This window comes from Loxodonta africana, chromosome 15, assembly GCF_030014295.1.
Source record: "Loxodonta africana isolate mLoxAfr1 chromosome 15, mLoxAfr1.hap2, whole genome shotgun sequence".
Lineage (NCBI taxonomy): Eukaryota > Metazoa > Chordata > Mammalia > Proboscidea > Elephantidae > Loxodonta > Loxodonta africana.
In genome coordinates, this window is record NC_087356.1 from 3,537,431 (window position 1) to 3,553,172 (window position 15,742).

Consider the following 15,742-nt stretch of genomic DNA (forward strand, 5'->3'; position numbering starts at 1 on the left):
GGGGAGTTCTTAGGCCTCTTGGAGGTCAGCCTCAGAACATGGTGGCATGGGAAGAGCCAGTGCCTGGGCCTGGTCTGTGACCTGCCTTTCTCTCCCCAGTCCTGGGCCCAGTCCGCTACCTGCCCGCTCCTCTCCCCAGTCCTGGGCCTTGTCTGTGACCTGCCCTTTTCCCCCCAGTCCTGGGCCTGGTCTGTGATGTGCCCTTCTCTCCTCAGTCCTGGGCCCAGTCTGTGGCCTGCCCCTTCTCTCCCCAGTCCTGGGCCCACCTCACATCACGAGGGGCCTTGCACACATGCCTGTCTTCATCCTGCCCACATGTCCAAGCTTGGTTCACCCCTCCCCCACAAACAGTAATTCCTGGGTCACCCTTAGGCCTAGGACAGTGCACACTAGTGTCGCCTACAGAAGGTAGGCCTACGAGAAGAGGCCCTGACAGCATCTACAACCAGTACAGAGCCTTTTGGCTACCTGTGCTGGGGTTCTGGGCACCAAGAGCACAGTCTATAGAGCAAGGGCAGGTTCTAGGTGGGCATGTCCCCTTGAGCCCTTGGACTTCTCTGTCCTTTGGAAAGAGAACCTGAGTGGGGTTCTCTAAGGCACAGGGCCTGCGGGAGGGACTGCAGCCCCTTGCTGAGGTCTAAAGGCAATACTGGTTTTTCTCCACTCACTGACTTTACAGTATTGGACTCTGGGACCAGACAGATCTGCAGTCAGTCCCAGCTTAGGCTGCAGTAACAACCTTTGTTGTCCTGGTTGTTAGTCAAGTCGCTCCAGCTCATGACAGCCTCATGTATAACAGAACAGAACATTGCCTGGTCCTGTGCCACCTTCACGATCATTGGCATGTCCTCCTCCAGTGATCAGTTCCTCCTGATGACGTGTCCGTGGGTGGCACTGCTGGTATTTGAAACACCGGTGGCAGGGCTTCCAGCACTGTAGCAACATGCAAGCCACCACAGTGCAACAAACTTAGAGCTTCTTCATTTGTAAAAAGGTATGTGTGTAAAGGTAGGTGGGGGGACTGTCGTGAGGATTAAGTGACAAAGTATTACACAAGTACCGACTGTGAGCCTGGCACGTAGTAGGCCCTTTACAGATCAGAGCCCTCGCTCTCATCCTGTCAGAAGGAAACCAGATCGTAAGTGGGAAAAAGTGGGAAGAACTTTCAAAGTCCACAGAGTATTTTTCCACCATAGCGACCACCAGCATCATTAGGAGGGAATAGCAGAGAGGACAGGCAGAAGGCAAGTGCGTGCAGTAACGGAAGTGCTGCCTCCACGAAATGGGATCTGGGAGCCAGGCCAGGGGTTTTGCCCAGGGCAGCAGTGGAGAGACTGGGAGAGCTGTACAGGCTAGGGTCAATGTATTTGTTTTCCCTATTTGGAGAAAATCTTGGCGGTCAGGTGCAATTTGCGTGGAAATGTACAAAGATTAGCAATTTGATCAACTTCCCATGTGAGGTCTATTTCATTTAAGATTTGCTCTAGATTCTACTGGACTGAAGGCTCCTTGAGGATAGAGCTGCATCTTGTTCCCTAATGAATCCTCAACTCCTAGCACATCACCTAGTACACAGTGAGTGCTCAATAAAAACACATTGCTTGAACCATTTCAAATTGGGTTTACTGCTTTGGGCAGAAGTCCCTTATTTCATATTTTGGCTCTAAACTTTAACAAGCATCTCAAACTGGACTCATTGTCTTCCTCAGACCTGTTCCTCCCCCCAGTTGCCTTTCTTGGTGGGCATCACCACCAACCCCAGCCAGGATATTATGCTCTGAACTCCCCTTTACCACCCTTTACACCTGGTTGATCAATGTCCAGGTGATTCCACCCATTTGTTGCTTTTTTAATTTATCCAATTCACTACCACAAGCCTAGTTCGGGCCAGGATTTGCTCTCCCATGAGATACTACAGAAGTCTTTTAGGTGCTCACCTCACACCCACTCGTGCTCCTTAATCCATTCTCCCCAGTGCAGCCAGAGTGACCTTTACACATCTGACCACATCCCTCCTGGGCTTCATGATAAAGTCCAAGCTCCTTGATACAACCCGTGTGACCCTGTTGTGTTGTTGCCTCCACTAGAATAAGCGATCACGAGGACAGGCTTTGTCTTTTTCCTCTTTATATCTCCTGTTGTTGCGAGCTGCCACCTAGCCAGCCCCCGACTCATGGTGACCGCATACACAACGGAGCAAAATGCTGCCTGGTCCTGAGTCATTCCCACGATCTGTTGTAAACTGGACCATTGTGATCCATAGAGTTGTCATCAGCTGGTTTTCAGAAGTAGATGGCCAGGCCTTTCTTCCTAGCCCATCTCAGCCTGGGAGCTCCTCTGAAACCTGTCCAGCATCATCACCACAGGCAAGCCTACACTGACAGGCGGGTGGTGGCCGCACATGAGGTGCATTGGCCTAGAATCAAACCTGGGTTTCCCTCACGGAAGGTGAGAATTCTACCACTGACCCACCAAAAACCAGCACCCATTGCCGTCGAGTCCAACGCGACTCACCACCAGTGCCTCCTATAATCAGCCAGAAATCAATAACTGTTTGTCATGTAAATGAGTAAAGTTTTTAAAAATCAAAACAATTTTTTATCTATTAAATCATAAAATTTAAAATCAGAGGCTTAAAACTATCAATCATCAAAGACAATGGCTGCCCTGAGTAACTCTCGGTGGGTCGCCCTTCCTGAGTGTGACCCACACCCACGGTGCCTGCTTTGGGGCAGTGCCTTGGGCACCTTGCATGGACCTTCCTTTGGGTATGGAACTAATTTAGTCCTGGAGCGAGTCACTGGGCTGTTTCTAGGAATCACCGTCTTTCTCTGGAGTAGTCTCTCCTGACATCTGACACTTACACCATGTGGCTGCTCAAGAGAAGCCTGGTGAGTCTGTTTTAGAGAAACGGCCTCCAGGAATTTATCCTCCAGCTGAAGGGCTGTCCAGGAATCGTGAAGCTGGGCCATCTTTGCGTGCATCCCACAGGCTCTGCCCCCACATCCACCTTCTTTCTTCATCAGCCATAGAGGCACCTGCACTGCTTCTGGGGAGAAAGACTCTGTGGTCTTATTTCTGGTGTAGGAATCATGCCAGTGACAGGTTTTGTTTGTTTGTTTGAACTGTGCTCCAGAGGGTTTTCGGTGGCCGATTTTCTGGAAGTAGATTGCCAGGTCTTTCTTCTGAGAGTCTTAATTTAGTCATCTTTGGGTGGAAATAAAAATAGTAAATACCTCATGGGGTTATTGCGAGGATTAAATAAAGCAAAATGTGTATTTGGCTAAGTGTCCCATTGTAAATATTCCATGAATGGCAGGGATTGTCAGTTAATTTTTTATACTTGCTTGGTTTTAAAACAGGATTTGGAGATGCTACTGCAATGTGTGCCAAAATATTAGATTAAATAAGTGAATGAGAAAACGAGGGTCCACAGGGACATCACATCATCCCAGAGAATCGTAAAGAGTTTAGCTTTCTTGTACCAGATACCCACTTGACCATCCATTCGTTTGTTCATTTGCTTGTTCAGCACTTGACTTTGAGCAGCTCTTTGGCATGACAGCATCTTCAGAGAAAGACCTTGCTTGTGCCTCAGCCTGGTAGAAGAACCCAGAGAATTCCAACTACAACCCAGTGTGACAGGAACTGAGAGAGAGAAATGGAGAAGGGTGGGTGTCCCGTGGCTTGTCTGGGGAGGCCACCTGGATTAGTTCTCGTGTCCAATGCCCTGGTGGCACGATGGTTAAGCACTCCACTGCCAACCCAAAGGAGGGCAGTTCACACCCAGCAGCAGTTCCACGGGAGAAAAGACATGGCAATCTTCTCCCGTAAAGGGTCTAACCTAGAGAGCCCCTTGGGGCAGTTCCACTCTCATGTAGGGTCACTATGAGTTGCACTCGTCTCATCGGCACACAGCAACCACAACAGGATCAACAAGCTTTGCAGTTACCCCTCCACCCTGACCATGTGTCTGCTCTGTGTTTGCTTTAGCAGCCTCCTTGGGGCCAATGTGATAAAGCAGGAAGATGGCCAAGATCAACACTCAATACTCCCATCCCTCCCAGGCCCAGCTGGCAATAAGGATCACGGACAGAGATAGCCACCATGTTGAAAATGGCATCACCAGGTGAGATGGCCCTTTGGCTGGACACCTAGACCAGGTTATTCCATAGTTGATCCAGACCTGGGAGAAAGAGTGTCTTAGCATTGGCAAACTGCAGCTTTGGGTGGAGAGGGATAGTCACAGTACTCCTTCTAACTTTATTTTCCATCTCACTTAATTCACAGCCCCCAGTAAAGTAGGTTCCCCACCCTCCCATTTTAGAAAGAGATGTGGAAAATGTGGCCCAAAATTTGCATAACTTTTAGAAGGTAACAAAATGAAGGTCCAAATATGACAAACTAAACTCTGGTGTAAAATCTGCCAAGCTGCCACCCTGTCCCACTGTCCTGGGCACTAGGGATGTAGTAGAAACCGGATGCCCCACCCCTCACCTCCAGGGAGAGTCGCAGTGCAGGCCAAGCCTGGGACACCCAGTTCATGGGTCTGCAGGGAGTGGACTGTGCCTCAACAGCTAAGCCATCGGCCCACTGGTGACATCCTGATACAGCTGGCCGTAAGGAGATCTTGAGTTCTGGGATGGTTCTACTCCTAGCCCCGTTTGACATAGTGGTTAAGAGCCTGGCTGCTAACCAAGAGGTTGGCAGTTCGAATCCACCAGCCACTGCTTGGAAACCCTGTGGGGTAGTTCTACTCTGTCCTGTAGGGTCGCTGTGAGTCAGAACTGACTCTACAGCAGCAGGTTTAGGATGTTAGGTTCTACTTCTAGTCCCGTTTCTAACGTAGTAGACCCGGGAAAACTCACTTAGCTACTCTCCGTGCCTCAGTTTCTTCAACAACAGAATAGAAAGGTTTTTTTTTCCCAAGCTCCCAGCATGACCACGAGGACGTGGGCAAGTACCTGTTGGGAGCAAATGGACTTATATCTTTATTCCCTTAAATTCTTGACGAGATGATTTAGGTAAGCCATGAGGGACTTCATTTCCAATATTGATGCTATTTTTGTCCTAAATATTTAGCACTGAAATCTTCTCCCTCCAATGAGACATAAACACATATTGTCTGGTGATCAGAAACACCAGTGACACCCCTCAGTCCCCACAACCCCAGCACGTGGGCCTCATCTCCTCTCACTTATTTATATGTGTGTCACTTCCTGGCAGGTGCACCTTTGTTCTCTGTCTGTTGAGGTTCTTGGTCCCAGCTTCTCTGAAAACTCTGCTAATAAGCGTTTGTCTTAGGATTCTCTAGAGAAAAAGAACCAGTGAGTCCTATATGTATAGACAGAGAGAGAAAGAGAGAGAGAGGGCCCTGGTGGTGCAGTGGTTAAGAAGGTGGCAGCTAACCAAAAGGTCAACGGTTCCAATCCACGAGCCGCTCCTTGGAAACTATGGGGCAGTTCTACTGTGTCCTGTAGGGCCGCTATGAGCCAGAATCAACTCAACAGCAATGATTTGGAGTTTTGCTACATAGAGAAAGATTTACTTCAAGGAAGTGGCTCACACAATTGTAGAGACTGGTAAGTCCCAAGTCCGTAGGTCAGACAGCAGTCTAGAGACTTCTGCAGGCTTGCATCCCAAGATCCGTAGGTCAGTGACTGACAGGCAAAGTGCAGAGTGGAGAGGGCACGCGTTGTTATGATGGAGTTGCCTGGACTTGGAGCTGACTCGATGGCAGCGAACAACAACAAATAACACATCTGGTGTCTTCGTGGGTGAGAAGATGTCCTCCCCTCTCCCCTTCACTCCTTTCAGTAACCAGCCTGATGGCTGACAGCGCAGACTTGGGATCAGGCTGCCTGGGTTTGAACATTGGCTCTGCAACTGACCAGCTGTGAAAAGTTGCTCAACCTCGCCAAGCCTCAGTTTTCTCATCTGCAAAATGAGTGAATCCCAGCACTGACCTCGTGGGTCGCGGTGAGGTTAAGGCACGTGGTGAATGCGAAGCGCTTGGCACAGTCCCTGCTCTGTACTAAGTGATCAGTAAACACTCGCTGTTGTAACTGGAGGAGCCCTGGTGGTGCAGTGGTTAAGAGCTCGGCTGCAAGCCAGGAGGTGAGCAGTTCTAATCCACTAGCTGCTCCTGGAAGCCCTGTGGAGCAGTTCTACTCTGTCCTATAGGGTTGACTCGACAACAGCAGGTTTGGTTTTTTTTAGATTGTTATTGGAAATGACTGCCCCCTCCTGTGGGCCTGCTCTGGTCTCCCAGGCTGGAAGCCTTCTCTTTCTCCTTTGACCTCAGATAGTCCCGGCAAATCTGCTATCTGGAACTGGCCATTTCCTGTCTGTGCTGAAGTCCTGTTTTCTCAGCCTGACCATTGGCCAGGCCTTTCTGAGCCCCACTTGTACCTTGCTCAACCATTGACCTGATGAAAACCTTTTGACAGTTTGACACAGAATTCCATGGAAACACTACAGAGATTTCTGAAGGAAAGAAAGAAAGAATGTTTTCTTCATGAGAGAGAGGCTGTGCTTTATCTTATGGAGGCAGGAGTGGGTTAAGAGATAGAGGCTTCCAGAATTTGTTCCTTGGATCCTCCAAGGAGTGTGAATGTGTGTCCAAGATGGGAGTGGAGAAGGCATGAAGGCTGGGCTCCAGGTCCCTCCCCTGCTTCCCAGAGCAGCCCAGCGTCTGTCCATCCACAGACTATATTCCATGTAAGATGTATTTGAACAAAAGTCTCAAACACATACACATAAAAATTGAAAAGTTTCAAAACACTCTTTTAAGAGGGTAAGTGGTATTTGGGCAAACCAAAGATCTTTCTCTTGGAATTCCAGTCCTTTTAGTTTTGGGGAGAAATAATTGAGAATTTGTGAATAATTCTGCCGTGAACATGGGTGTGCATATGTCTATTTGTGTGACAGCTCTTATTTCTCTAGGATATATTCCTAGGCATGGGGATTGCTGGATCATACGGTATTTCTATTTCTAGCTTTTTAAGGAAATGGCATATTGTTTTCCAATATGGTTTCACCATTCTGCATTACCACCAGCAGTGCAAAACAGTCCCAATCTCCCCACAGTCTCTCCAACATTGATTATTTTCTGTTTTTTTGATTCGTTCCAGTAATGTCCAAGTGGGGTAGTATCTCATTATGGTTTTGATTTGCGTTTCTCTAATTGCAAGTGAGGAGCCCTGGTGGCACAGTGGTTAGGAGCTATGGCTGCTAACCAAAAGGCTGGCAGTTCGAACCCACCAGCCACTCCTTGGAAACCCTAGGGGACAGTTCTACTCTATCCTATAGGGTTGCTATGGGTCAGAATTGACTCGATCATTTTGGGTTTAATGGCAAGTGATCACAAGCATTTCCTCATGTGTCTGTTAGCTGCCTGCATGTCTTCTTTGGTGACACGTCTGTTCATATCCTTTGCCCATTTTTTAATTGGATTATCTTTTTATTGTGGAGGTGTTGAATTCCTATAGACTTTAGAAATTAGACCTTTGTCTGATTGGTAATAGCCAAAATTTTTTTCCCAGTCTGTAGGTTCCATTTTTACTCTTTTGGTGAAGTCTTTTGATAAGCATAAGTGTTTAACTTTTAGGAGATCGCATTTATCCAGCTTATCTTCTGGTGTTTGTGTATTGTTAATTATGGTTTGTATGCTGTTTATGACGTAGATTAGGGCCATAGGGATCATTTTCTTAATGATGACTCACAAGGAAGAATGAAAACCCTTCACTTGAAAAAAAAAATTAAGTTTACAACCTGAAAATACCAGAAATAAGCAAAAATGTCTTGAGTTGTTCTTTTCTGCTTAGACCTGTTTAGTTGACTTGGTTATTTAAGAGCTGCCTGGTATATTTTGATGATAACGCAGTAAAGAAAGACTCAAGAATTTGCAGCAGAGAAGGGCAGCTAGGACCGAAAACCCCCAAATCCCAGATTAATCTCCTGGTGTAGCTATTTTGGGTGAGCTTTTGGGCATGAGTTTGTGTCTTGAGAAGAGAGGCCTTTTTCGAGCTACTCCTTGGGGGGAGCCCAAAGCAATTATCACCAAAGAAAACCATTTTCAGCCTGCTTCCCCAGGACTGAAGACTTAAAAGGCATTGACTTCCGTTCCCTGGTCACATGGTGCCAATGGCAATGGGTGACAATCATTCAAGCTCCTCAGGGCTTGGGAAGATGAAAAATAAAATGAGGCATCATATTTTCCCCTCGTGCTAAAAGAACACTTGTGTTTACTCCCTTGCCCCCGTATTCACTGGAGAAGACAACAGAAGCTCCACGGAGTGCAAAGTTAACTTCCAGTTCCAGTTCTCACAAGAAGCCCTGCTGTCTCCCAGTGACAGAGAAAGCCACCAGCTCACCGACAGTAATTCCTCTTTACAAATAGACATAGCAGTTGAGCATTACAAGTTGAAAATGACCTTGTCTTACAGCTCAGTCACAGCTCAGTCACTTCATTGTGCTCTCGTGTAGCTGAGGACCGACCTCACATGGCTTCTTCCTTTGAAGTCATCATCACCACCCAGAATAGGAGCTGGCAAGTGGGGAAGGAAGCTTCAGGGCTGTCCTGGCCAGATCTGCTCATTTTACAGAGGCTAAGGCCCAGCCACCACCGCCTGTCTGTCAGTTTGACCTACTGAGTGGCTTGTGTGTTGCTGTGATACTGGAAGATATGCCACCAGCATTTCAGATACCAGCAGAGTGACCCATGGTGGACAGGTTTCAGCAGAGCCCCCAGACTAAGACAGACTGGGAAGAAAGGCCTGGAGATCTACTTCCAAAAATCAGCCAATGAAAACCCTGTGGATCAACAACACAACATTGTCTGATATAGGGGAAATTAGCCCCTAGACTGGAAGGCACTCGTGAAGATGACGCAGGACCGGGCAATGTTTAGTTCTGTCACATAAGATTGCCATGAGTTGGAGCACCTCGATGGCAACTAACAACAGCAAGGCCTAGTCGAGCTCTTGCTCCAGGCTACTCAGCCCGCTAGAGTCAGGACAGGGCCTGGCCCCTACTTTCTCTGGCTGCCATCTTCCCTGGGGAGGTTCTAGTCCTCCATTCTTGCATTGACTGGAAAGAGTTTCTCCCTTTTTTCAGCACCTGCTTCTCCTTGGGGGCTCTTGATGTCATCTCAGACAGTCACTTCCCATCTCCCTTTCCGTCTGCCTGGTAGACTTAGTTACTCTGGGGAGTTGCTTTTACTGTGCAAAGTGCCTCCAGGCATGTACATCAGTGTTCACTGCAGCACTATTCGCAAGAGCCCAAAGGTGAAAACAACCCAAGTGCCCGTGAGCAGACGAATGGATGAATCAAATGGGGCATACGCATACAGTGGGGAAGCATTCAGCTGTAGCGAGAAATAAAGCTCTGATGCCTGTCGCCACGTGGATATGAATCTTAAAAACATTCTGTGAAGTCAGGCACATATTATAGGATCCTGCTTAGATGAAGTATCTAGAATACGCAGATCCGTCAAGACAAAAGGTTAGTGGTTTTTAGGACCTGAGGGGACGGGGAAAGGTGAGATTAAAAAAAAAAAAAAAAAACCTCAGGCATTTAATAAGGGGAGGGCCTCTGGTGGGGTAGTGGTTAAGAGCCCGTCTCTTCACCAAAAGGTTGGCAGTTTGAATCCACCAGCCGCTCCTTGGCTAGGAGGCAGTTGTACTATGTCCTGTAGGGTTGCTATGAGTCAGAATCGACAGCAACAAGTTTAGAGTTTTTGGTTTAAGGCCTCTGGAGCCAAACATTGTGATCGTGGAATTTTGGGCCTTAAGAAACAAGTGTATTGAGAAAAAAAGATCCTCTTGGGTCCCTTGGACTTATGTCATATAAAGCTGTCCCTGTTCTTCACAGCCAAATATATCTCTCTGTTGTTGTTATTGTTGTTAGGTGCTGTCTCGTCACTTCCAATCATAGCAAGCCTATATGCCTTTCTAGGCTTGTGTATTTGGACAATATTTAAATCAACATGAAATCACCTTTCTTTTCCCCTTGATTTCCCTTGCAAGGATCAGGAAAGCGAAGCTCAAAGAGGGTAAGTGACCAGCCTGAAGTTCAGCTAGCTCAGAGGTACTAGAGGCAGGATTCGAACCCAGGTCGCTGCTGCACTCTGCAGCCTCCCCTGTGAGTGGGCATCAGAGATGCATGGCAGTTCTTGCTGCTGCTGCAAACAGGCCTCCTTTTGTGATCCGGGTGGGTTCTGCCTTCCTGGCCTGACAGCTCTGACGTTGTGGGCATTGATCTCTTTGCTGGTCTCTGGGTGTGTCCCCAGTAATTACAGAAACCAGGCTGGACAGACATGCCGTGCCGACAGCTTGGTGCCTGGAGCTCCCTGAGGAGACGCAGCTACAGACGGAAGGCCTCCTGGTCTGGGATTGCCTCTGGGACCTGCCTGGCACAGGCCACTAGGACCCAGGCACTGGGGAGGTGACTCACTGTTCGTTCCCCTGCCATCTCCTCCTGTAACTGACCAAGGTGTCTTGGATGGGTGTTCCACTTTGTTGTACATGGAAAATTATAGGGACAGGGGAACCAGAGTTTCTGAACTGCAGCGGGGCTGCTGACGGGGTCTCTTACCTGCATAAGGGTGAGAAGTGCATACTGTCTGATGGAGCAAATTCAATTTGCTGGTTTGGAAATGAAGAGCCACAGCCACGTAGTACAGCCGGAGGGATCAACACCATTCTGAAGAGACGTCCCTGGTGGCACGCCACAGGGCTCAGTCCTCAGTCACGTCTCATTCTGCTCTAACCAGTGCCATAGATGAGAATGGAACCCTGATGGCACAGTAGTTAAGATCTCGGCTGCTAACCAAAAGGTTGGCAGTTTGAATCCACCAGCTGCTCCTTGGAAACCCTGGGGCAGTTCCACTCTGTCCTATAGTGTAGCTACGAGTTGGAATCGACTCAATGGCAATGGGTTGTGGGTTTTACATATAAGCATACAGAAGGCAGCTCCATGGAGTCATTGAAAGCAAAGGCTTTGAAATGGGAGTGATGTAAGACCTCGGCTTTGCCACTTGGCTGTGTGACTTTGGGAAAATTACTTAGCCCCTCTGGACCTCTGTTTCCTTCTTTATTGAGTTGTCGTGTGGTTTTAATAATAAAATGTATGCGGCTTACCCACAGTAAGCAGTCAATAAATGGTATGTGTTTGTGTATAGCTTTAGTGAACGAAAAGGAGTTGGGAGAAAAGGCTACTACCCATGCCTTCACACAGCAAGAGTCTCAAAAAATCAGTGACAGGAACAAATGGGAAAGCCTGAACTTAGTCCTAAAGAATCAATTGTACACGCACAAGGTAGGGACCCCGGCTTGTGCTTTAGGACTCTGGGTTTTGGCTGATGGCAGTTGGTGGTGGAACCACCATAAACACAGAAAGCAACAAAGCCCTTCAGGACTGACCTCCGTCTCCCTGTCCGGGCAGGCGGGAACACAGGAACCTGTTCACAGAGTGACCACGACAAGGATAAAACCTGGACCAGTGAGGAATGGCTGAGTGAGCTGTCAATCACTGAAGGCTGTCAGGAAGATGGCTGGCTGACTCCCTGTGGTTCCAGCAGAAGGAGCAGCCTTGCTGTGGGGAAGCTGAGGAAAGAGCCTGCTGGAGGTGGAGCTGTCCTAAGATGGGCTGGACAGGCCGTGGGGCTGTAAGCTCCCCGCTGCTGGAGGGGGGCGCAGGCCGGGGACGCAGGCCGGGGGCAGGCTTTGGCAGGGAAACGGTAGAAGGGAGAAAGCGGAGGCTCAGCGCTGGACCAGCTGAGTTTCTAGATTTCTCCCAGCCCTGGGATTCAAGACTCTGACTTCTCATCATTGGCCAGGGAGAGACAAAGCCTGTTTCCTGATGTTAATTCTTGCCTCCGGCTTAAACCGTGTTACCACCTTGTTAAGAAGGCTGATTAGGTTGGAATCGGTCACGTGGTGCGATTAATTTGTCTCGCTTTGGTGCCTCAAGACTCAGAGAAAAAAATGCAAATCCCTGGAGGCAAGTGCCTGGATGGCTTTTAATCCGGCTGATAAAACTTCAGCCCTAAACCAAAAAACAAACAAACGAAAACAAAAACCAAACCCATTGCCATCGAGGAGGGTTTAAAAGAAGAAAATGTTCCCAAACACACTGGTCATATTCCAGGCAATTCGACAAAGACCAGGCTGTGCTGATGTGACTGGTGCCCATATCCTATACAGCGTATAGTGCTATGAAGTACAGAGCTACCGTACTACCTACTTCTCATGGCTGGCAGTAACGAATGCTGGGGTGAGAGACGACAGTGACGCTGGCTGTGACGGTCAAGGTTATGTGTCAGCTTGGCTGGCCCATGATTCTCAGTGGTTTGGCAGTTAGGGAATGATGTAATTTGGCAGTTATGTAATGGTGTGGCCATCCTCCATTTTGTGATCTGATGTGGTCATCTTCCATTTTTGCATAATAACAACCTGGTCTTTGGAGCCTAACATGCTCTTAAGTGAGGGTTGGGTGTACAGAGTATAGTTCTATTTACACTCATGCTTTTTACCTTGAATTGCACAGGTGAGCTCACCACCTGAGTTAGCTTTGTCTTGCAGGGGACAGAGACTAGCATTTGGCAAAAGGGCACAGTGGAATTGGATTTTCATCCGAAAATACTCTACAAATGGTTTGAACTGTGCAGGGAGGCCAATTCAGTACAACACGCTGGGCCCACCTGTTAGCCTGCTGGTTCCCAGGAAGGCTGACAGACAAGCACACCAGTACCTGGGCAGGTATTAGAACCGCAGCATGCACACGGTGGGAGAGCAGGCGTGGGACGGCCTCTTGAAGGAGGTGGCCTTAACCAGCCAGCCCCTGTTGAGTCAGTTCTGACTTGTGTGTGTCAGGGTAGAGCTGTGCTCCATAGGGCTTTCAATGGCTAATTTTTTGGAAGTGGTAGATTGCCATGCCTGTCTTCTGAGGCACCTCTGGGTGGACTCAAACTGCCAACCTTTCTGTTAGCAGCCGAGTGCATTAACTCTTTGCATCACTCCAGGACCCCAAGCTGGCCTTAGAAGGTAGGATATCAGTAGCCAGGAAGTGTTTGAACCAGAACCCTTGTTCTGGCATTGTTCTGTGAAAACAGCTGCTACAGTTAGAGATGGCCAGCACAGGGGGCTGCTCCCTACCCCATCCTCTAAGGAGCACCACACAACACTCGCTGCTGGGTTGCTCCCTTCCTGGTGTCCAGGGACAGTAGCTGAATGGGAGCCACCTTCCCCAGTAAGGATTACTGAAGGAAAGGTCACATTTATCCAAAAAGCTGGGATTTGCTTGAGCCTGAACTGAAGCAAGGAGCCCCCATATGGAGGGTCAGCGATGGCAGCTTTCCTCACAAGCAGAGCATCTGACCATTTCATCCCCAACCGTGTCCGAGAGGTGGATGAGCTTGAAGCCAATTGTGCTCGCTGCATATGTGACTTCTAGCACCCTCTCGCCGTGTGAGGAGACAACGTCAGAACCGCAGCAAGGGATTGCCATGGAGACCAGAGGACGGACCGCATCCCTGCAAAGTTCTTTCACCAGCCGGCAGCCCGCCAGGTAACTGACCAGTTTCAGCTCCCACCTTGGGGAGAGGATACTGTGGCGGAAAGAGAGAGGGCAGATATGTCTCAGGAGGAAGTGGTGGGTGGGAATGGGGTTAAAGAAAGAGGCAGGAGAAGAGCAGTCAGACATCTACCCATGAACAGCTTTCTCTGGGGTCAGGTGTTCTGAGCTCAGGAAGGTCTAAGAAAAACTGCCTTTATCTTAACTGCTTTTATAAAAAGTGATATTGAGATACCTGCTCAGTGCTGGAAGAATTCAGAAAGAAGGTAACTAGGGGAGGTGGTCTTGACCAGCTAGCCGTGGAAGGTCGTTGGGTAGATAACAGGCATACTGAGGGGTATGGGGGGGCGGTGTCTGACACGGACTCTCACGTCACTCACGGGTATGTGTCTAGACTTCATAACATGCTGGCTCTCCTACAAAAGCATTTGAAAGATGAGCTAGGCTCATGAGCTCTGTCTCCTTTCCACGATACCTGTATCCCAGCTTCAACGGCTGCACCACCTTGGGGAAGTCATCTTACCTTTGCAAACCTCATCTAGCAAATGCATGGAAAGATGCCAACCCACAGCCTGCTGTGAGGCTGCATGGAAATGAGAACTGACGCGTGACAGGAGCTCAGGAATATTGGCTCATTATGTCCTCCCACCAAAATCTTAAAAAAAAAAAAAAAAAACCCCACTGCCATTGAGTCAATTCCCACCCATAGCGACCCTATAAGACAGAGTAGAACTGCCCCATAGGGGTTGCAAAGCTGTAATCTTTGCAGAAGCAGACTGCCACATCTTTCTCCCACGGGGTGGCTGGTGGGTTGGAACCACCAACTTTTCAATTAGTAGTGGAGCGCTTAACCACTGAGCCACCAGGGCTCCTGCACCAAAGTCTTTTACACAGGCCTAATTTCAGATCCCTGTGTGTTCTACATATTTTACTTAAGATTATTGCCAAAAAAAATTTTATTTACTTATTTATTTATTCTTCATTTTTTTCCATCGTAGAGGATGCTAAACCTACCATCATTTATTTAACTATTTCTAAGGCTGGGCACTTACGCGGTTTCCAGTGTTTTTGTTTTGCCAATAAAATGCCGTCTCGAGGGTCTTTGGTTGCAAGGAAGGCAGGCCTTAAACTGAAAGCCCCGGGCTGGGGGAGGGATGCGCAGTGGTGTAAGCTAAAGATACAGCCGCCTCATGGACACGGAGCCAGCGGCCAAGGCAGCGCCTCTCCTTCTCCTTCCCTGGTCGGGTGTCATGGTCTGTGCTTTGTTGTGTGTCTCCTCCGTTTTCTTCCCTCAGTAGTCTGCTTTTCTCTGCTCCCACATCTCAGGCACAGACTGAAAACAGCTTTCATCATATAATCTTTGACTTGAGACACCCACCCCCATCTTGAAGGGGCCTTTAGTTCAGAATCTTGAGCAAGAACCTGCCTGGCTACCGGGCAGCCGATGGACTGTCTCTCTGTGGGTCAGCCGTCCACCTGGTCCCTGCTGGCTGAGGCTGCTGGGGGAGTATGAACTGGATTCCACCACTGCAGCAGATGGAGGGTGTGGGTGGAGGGCGTGCCCAGAGAAGAGGGGCTGGGCTGCTGTTGTTGGATGCTATGAGCAAGTACACTGTATGCAACTCACAGCGACCCTGTGTGTTACAGAGTAGAGCTTCTCCTTAGAGCCTTGCAGTAATCTTAACAGAAGCAGAATGCCAGGCCTTTATTGTGCGGTACCTCAGGGTAGGCTCAAAACACCAACCTGTAGGTTAGCAGTCGAGCACAAATCATTTGTGGCACCTTTGGGCTGGGCAGGCTCCTCAAAATATGTCTGCAGCAGCAGCTATAAGCATCACTGTGCGTGGGTTGTTTTCTTGCTTTAATTTATTCCCTTAGGCTAAGATCGCAGGAGTGTGATTAGGGTCAAGGTATGTGACCATTCGTGACTCAGCTCCAGGCTGCTCAGAACTGTCAGTGGGGTCCACTGTAGATGGCAGGTCAGGGAAACCAGGAGCAGAAAAACAGAGGTGAGTCTCTCTGTCCTTTCCACTCTGGCAGAGATGGAGAGGCAGAGGGTGAGGGGAGGTCTCTCGTGGGAAAGCTCGGGCTAAGCCACGCTCTGAGGACATGGGCTACCTGGTCTGGGGTGCTTGAGCCCGCGACAAGCCCCCAGGGGGTCTGGCCC

The 15,742-nt window shown here is 48.8% G+C and overlaps 1 protein-coding gene across 1 annotated transcript in view; it reads left to right on the top strand.

The window, feature by feature from the left end:
* The first annotated feature begins 3,061 nt into the window (after positions 1-3,061).
* CNGA3 (cyclic nucleotide gated channel subunit alpha 3) overlaps positions 3,062-15,742 on the top strand; it is a 45,562-nt gene continuing 32,881 nt past the window's right edge. Inside the window, exons 1-2 of the mRNA XM_023552513.2 lie at positions 3,062-4,129; positions 13,456-13,569. Coding sequence (XP_023408281.2) covers positions 4,029-4,129; positions 13,456-13,569 — 215 coding nt within the window. The 5' untranslated portion in view covers positions 3,062-4,028. The remainder of the gene's footprint in view (positions 4,130-13,455; positions 13,570-15,742) is intronic.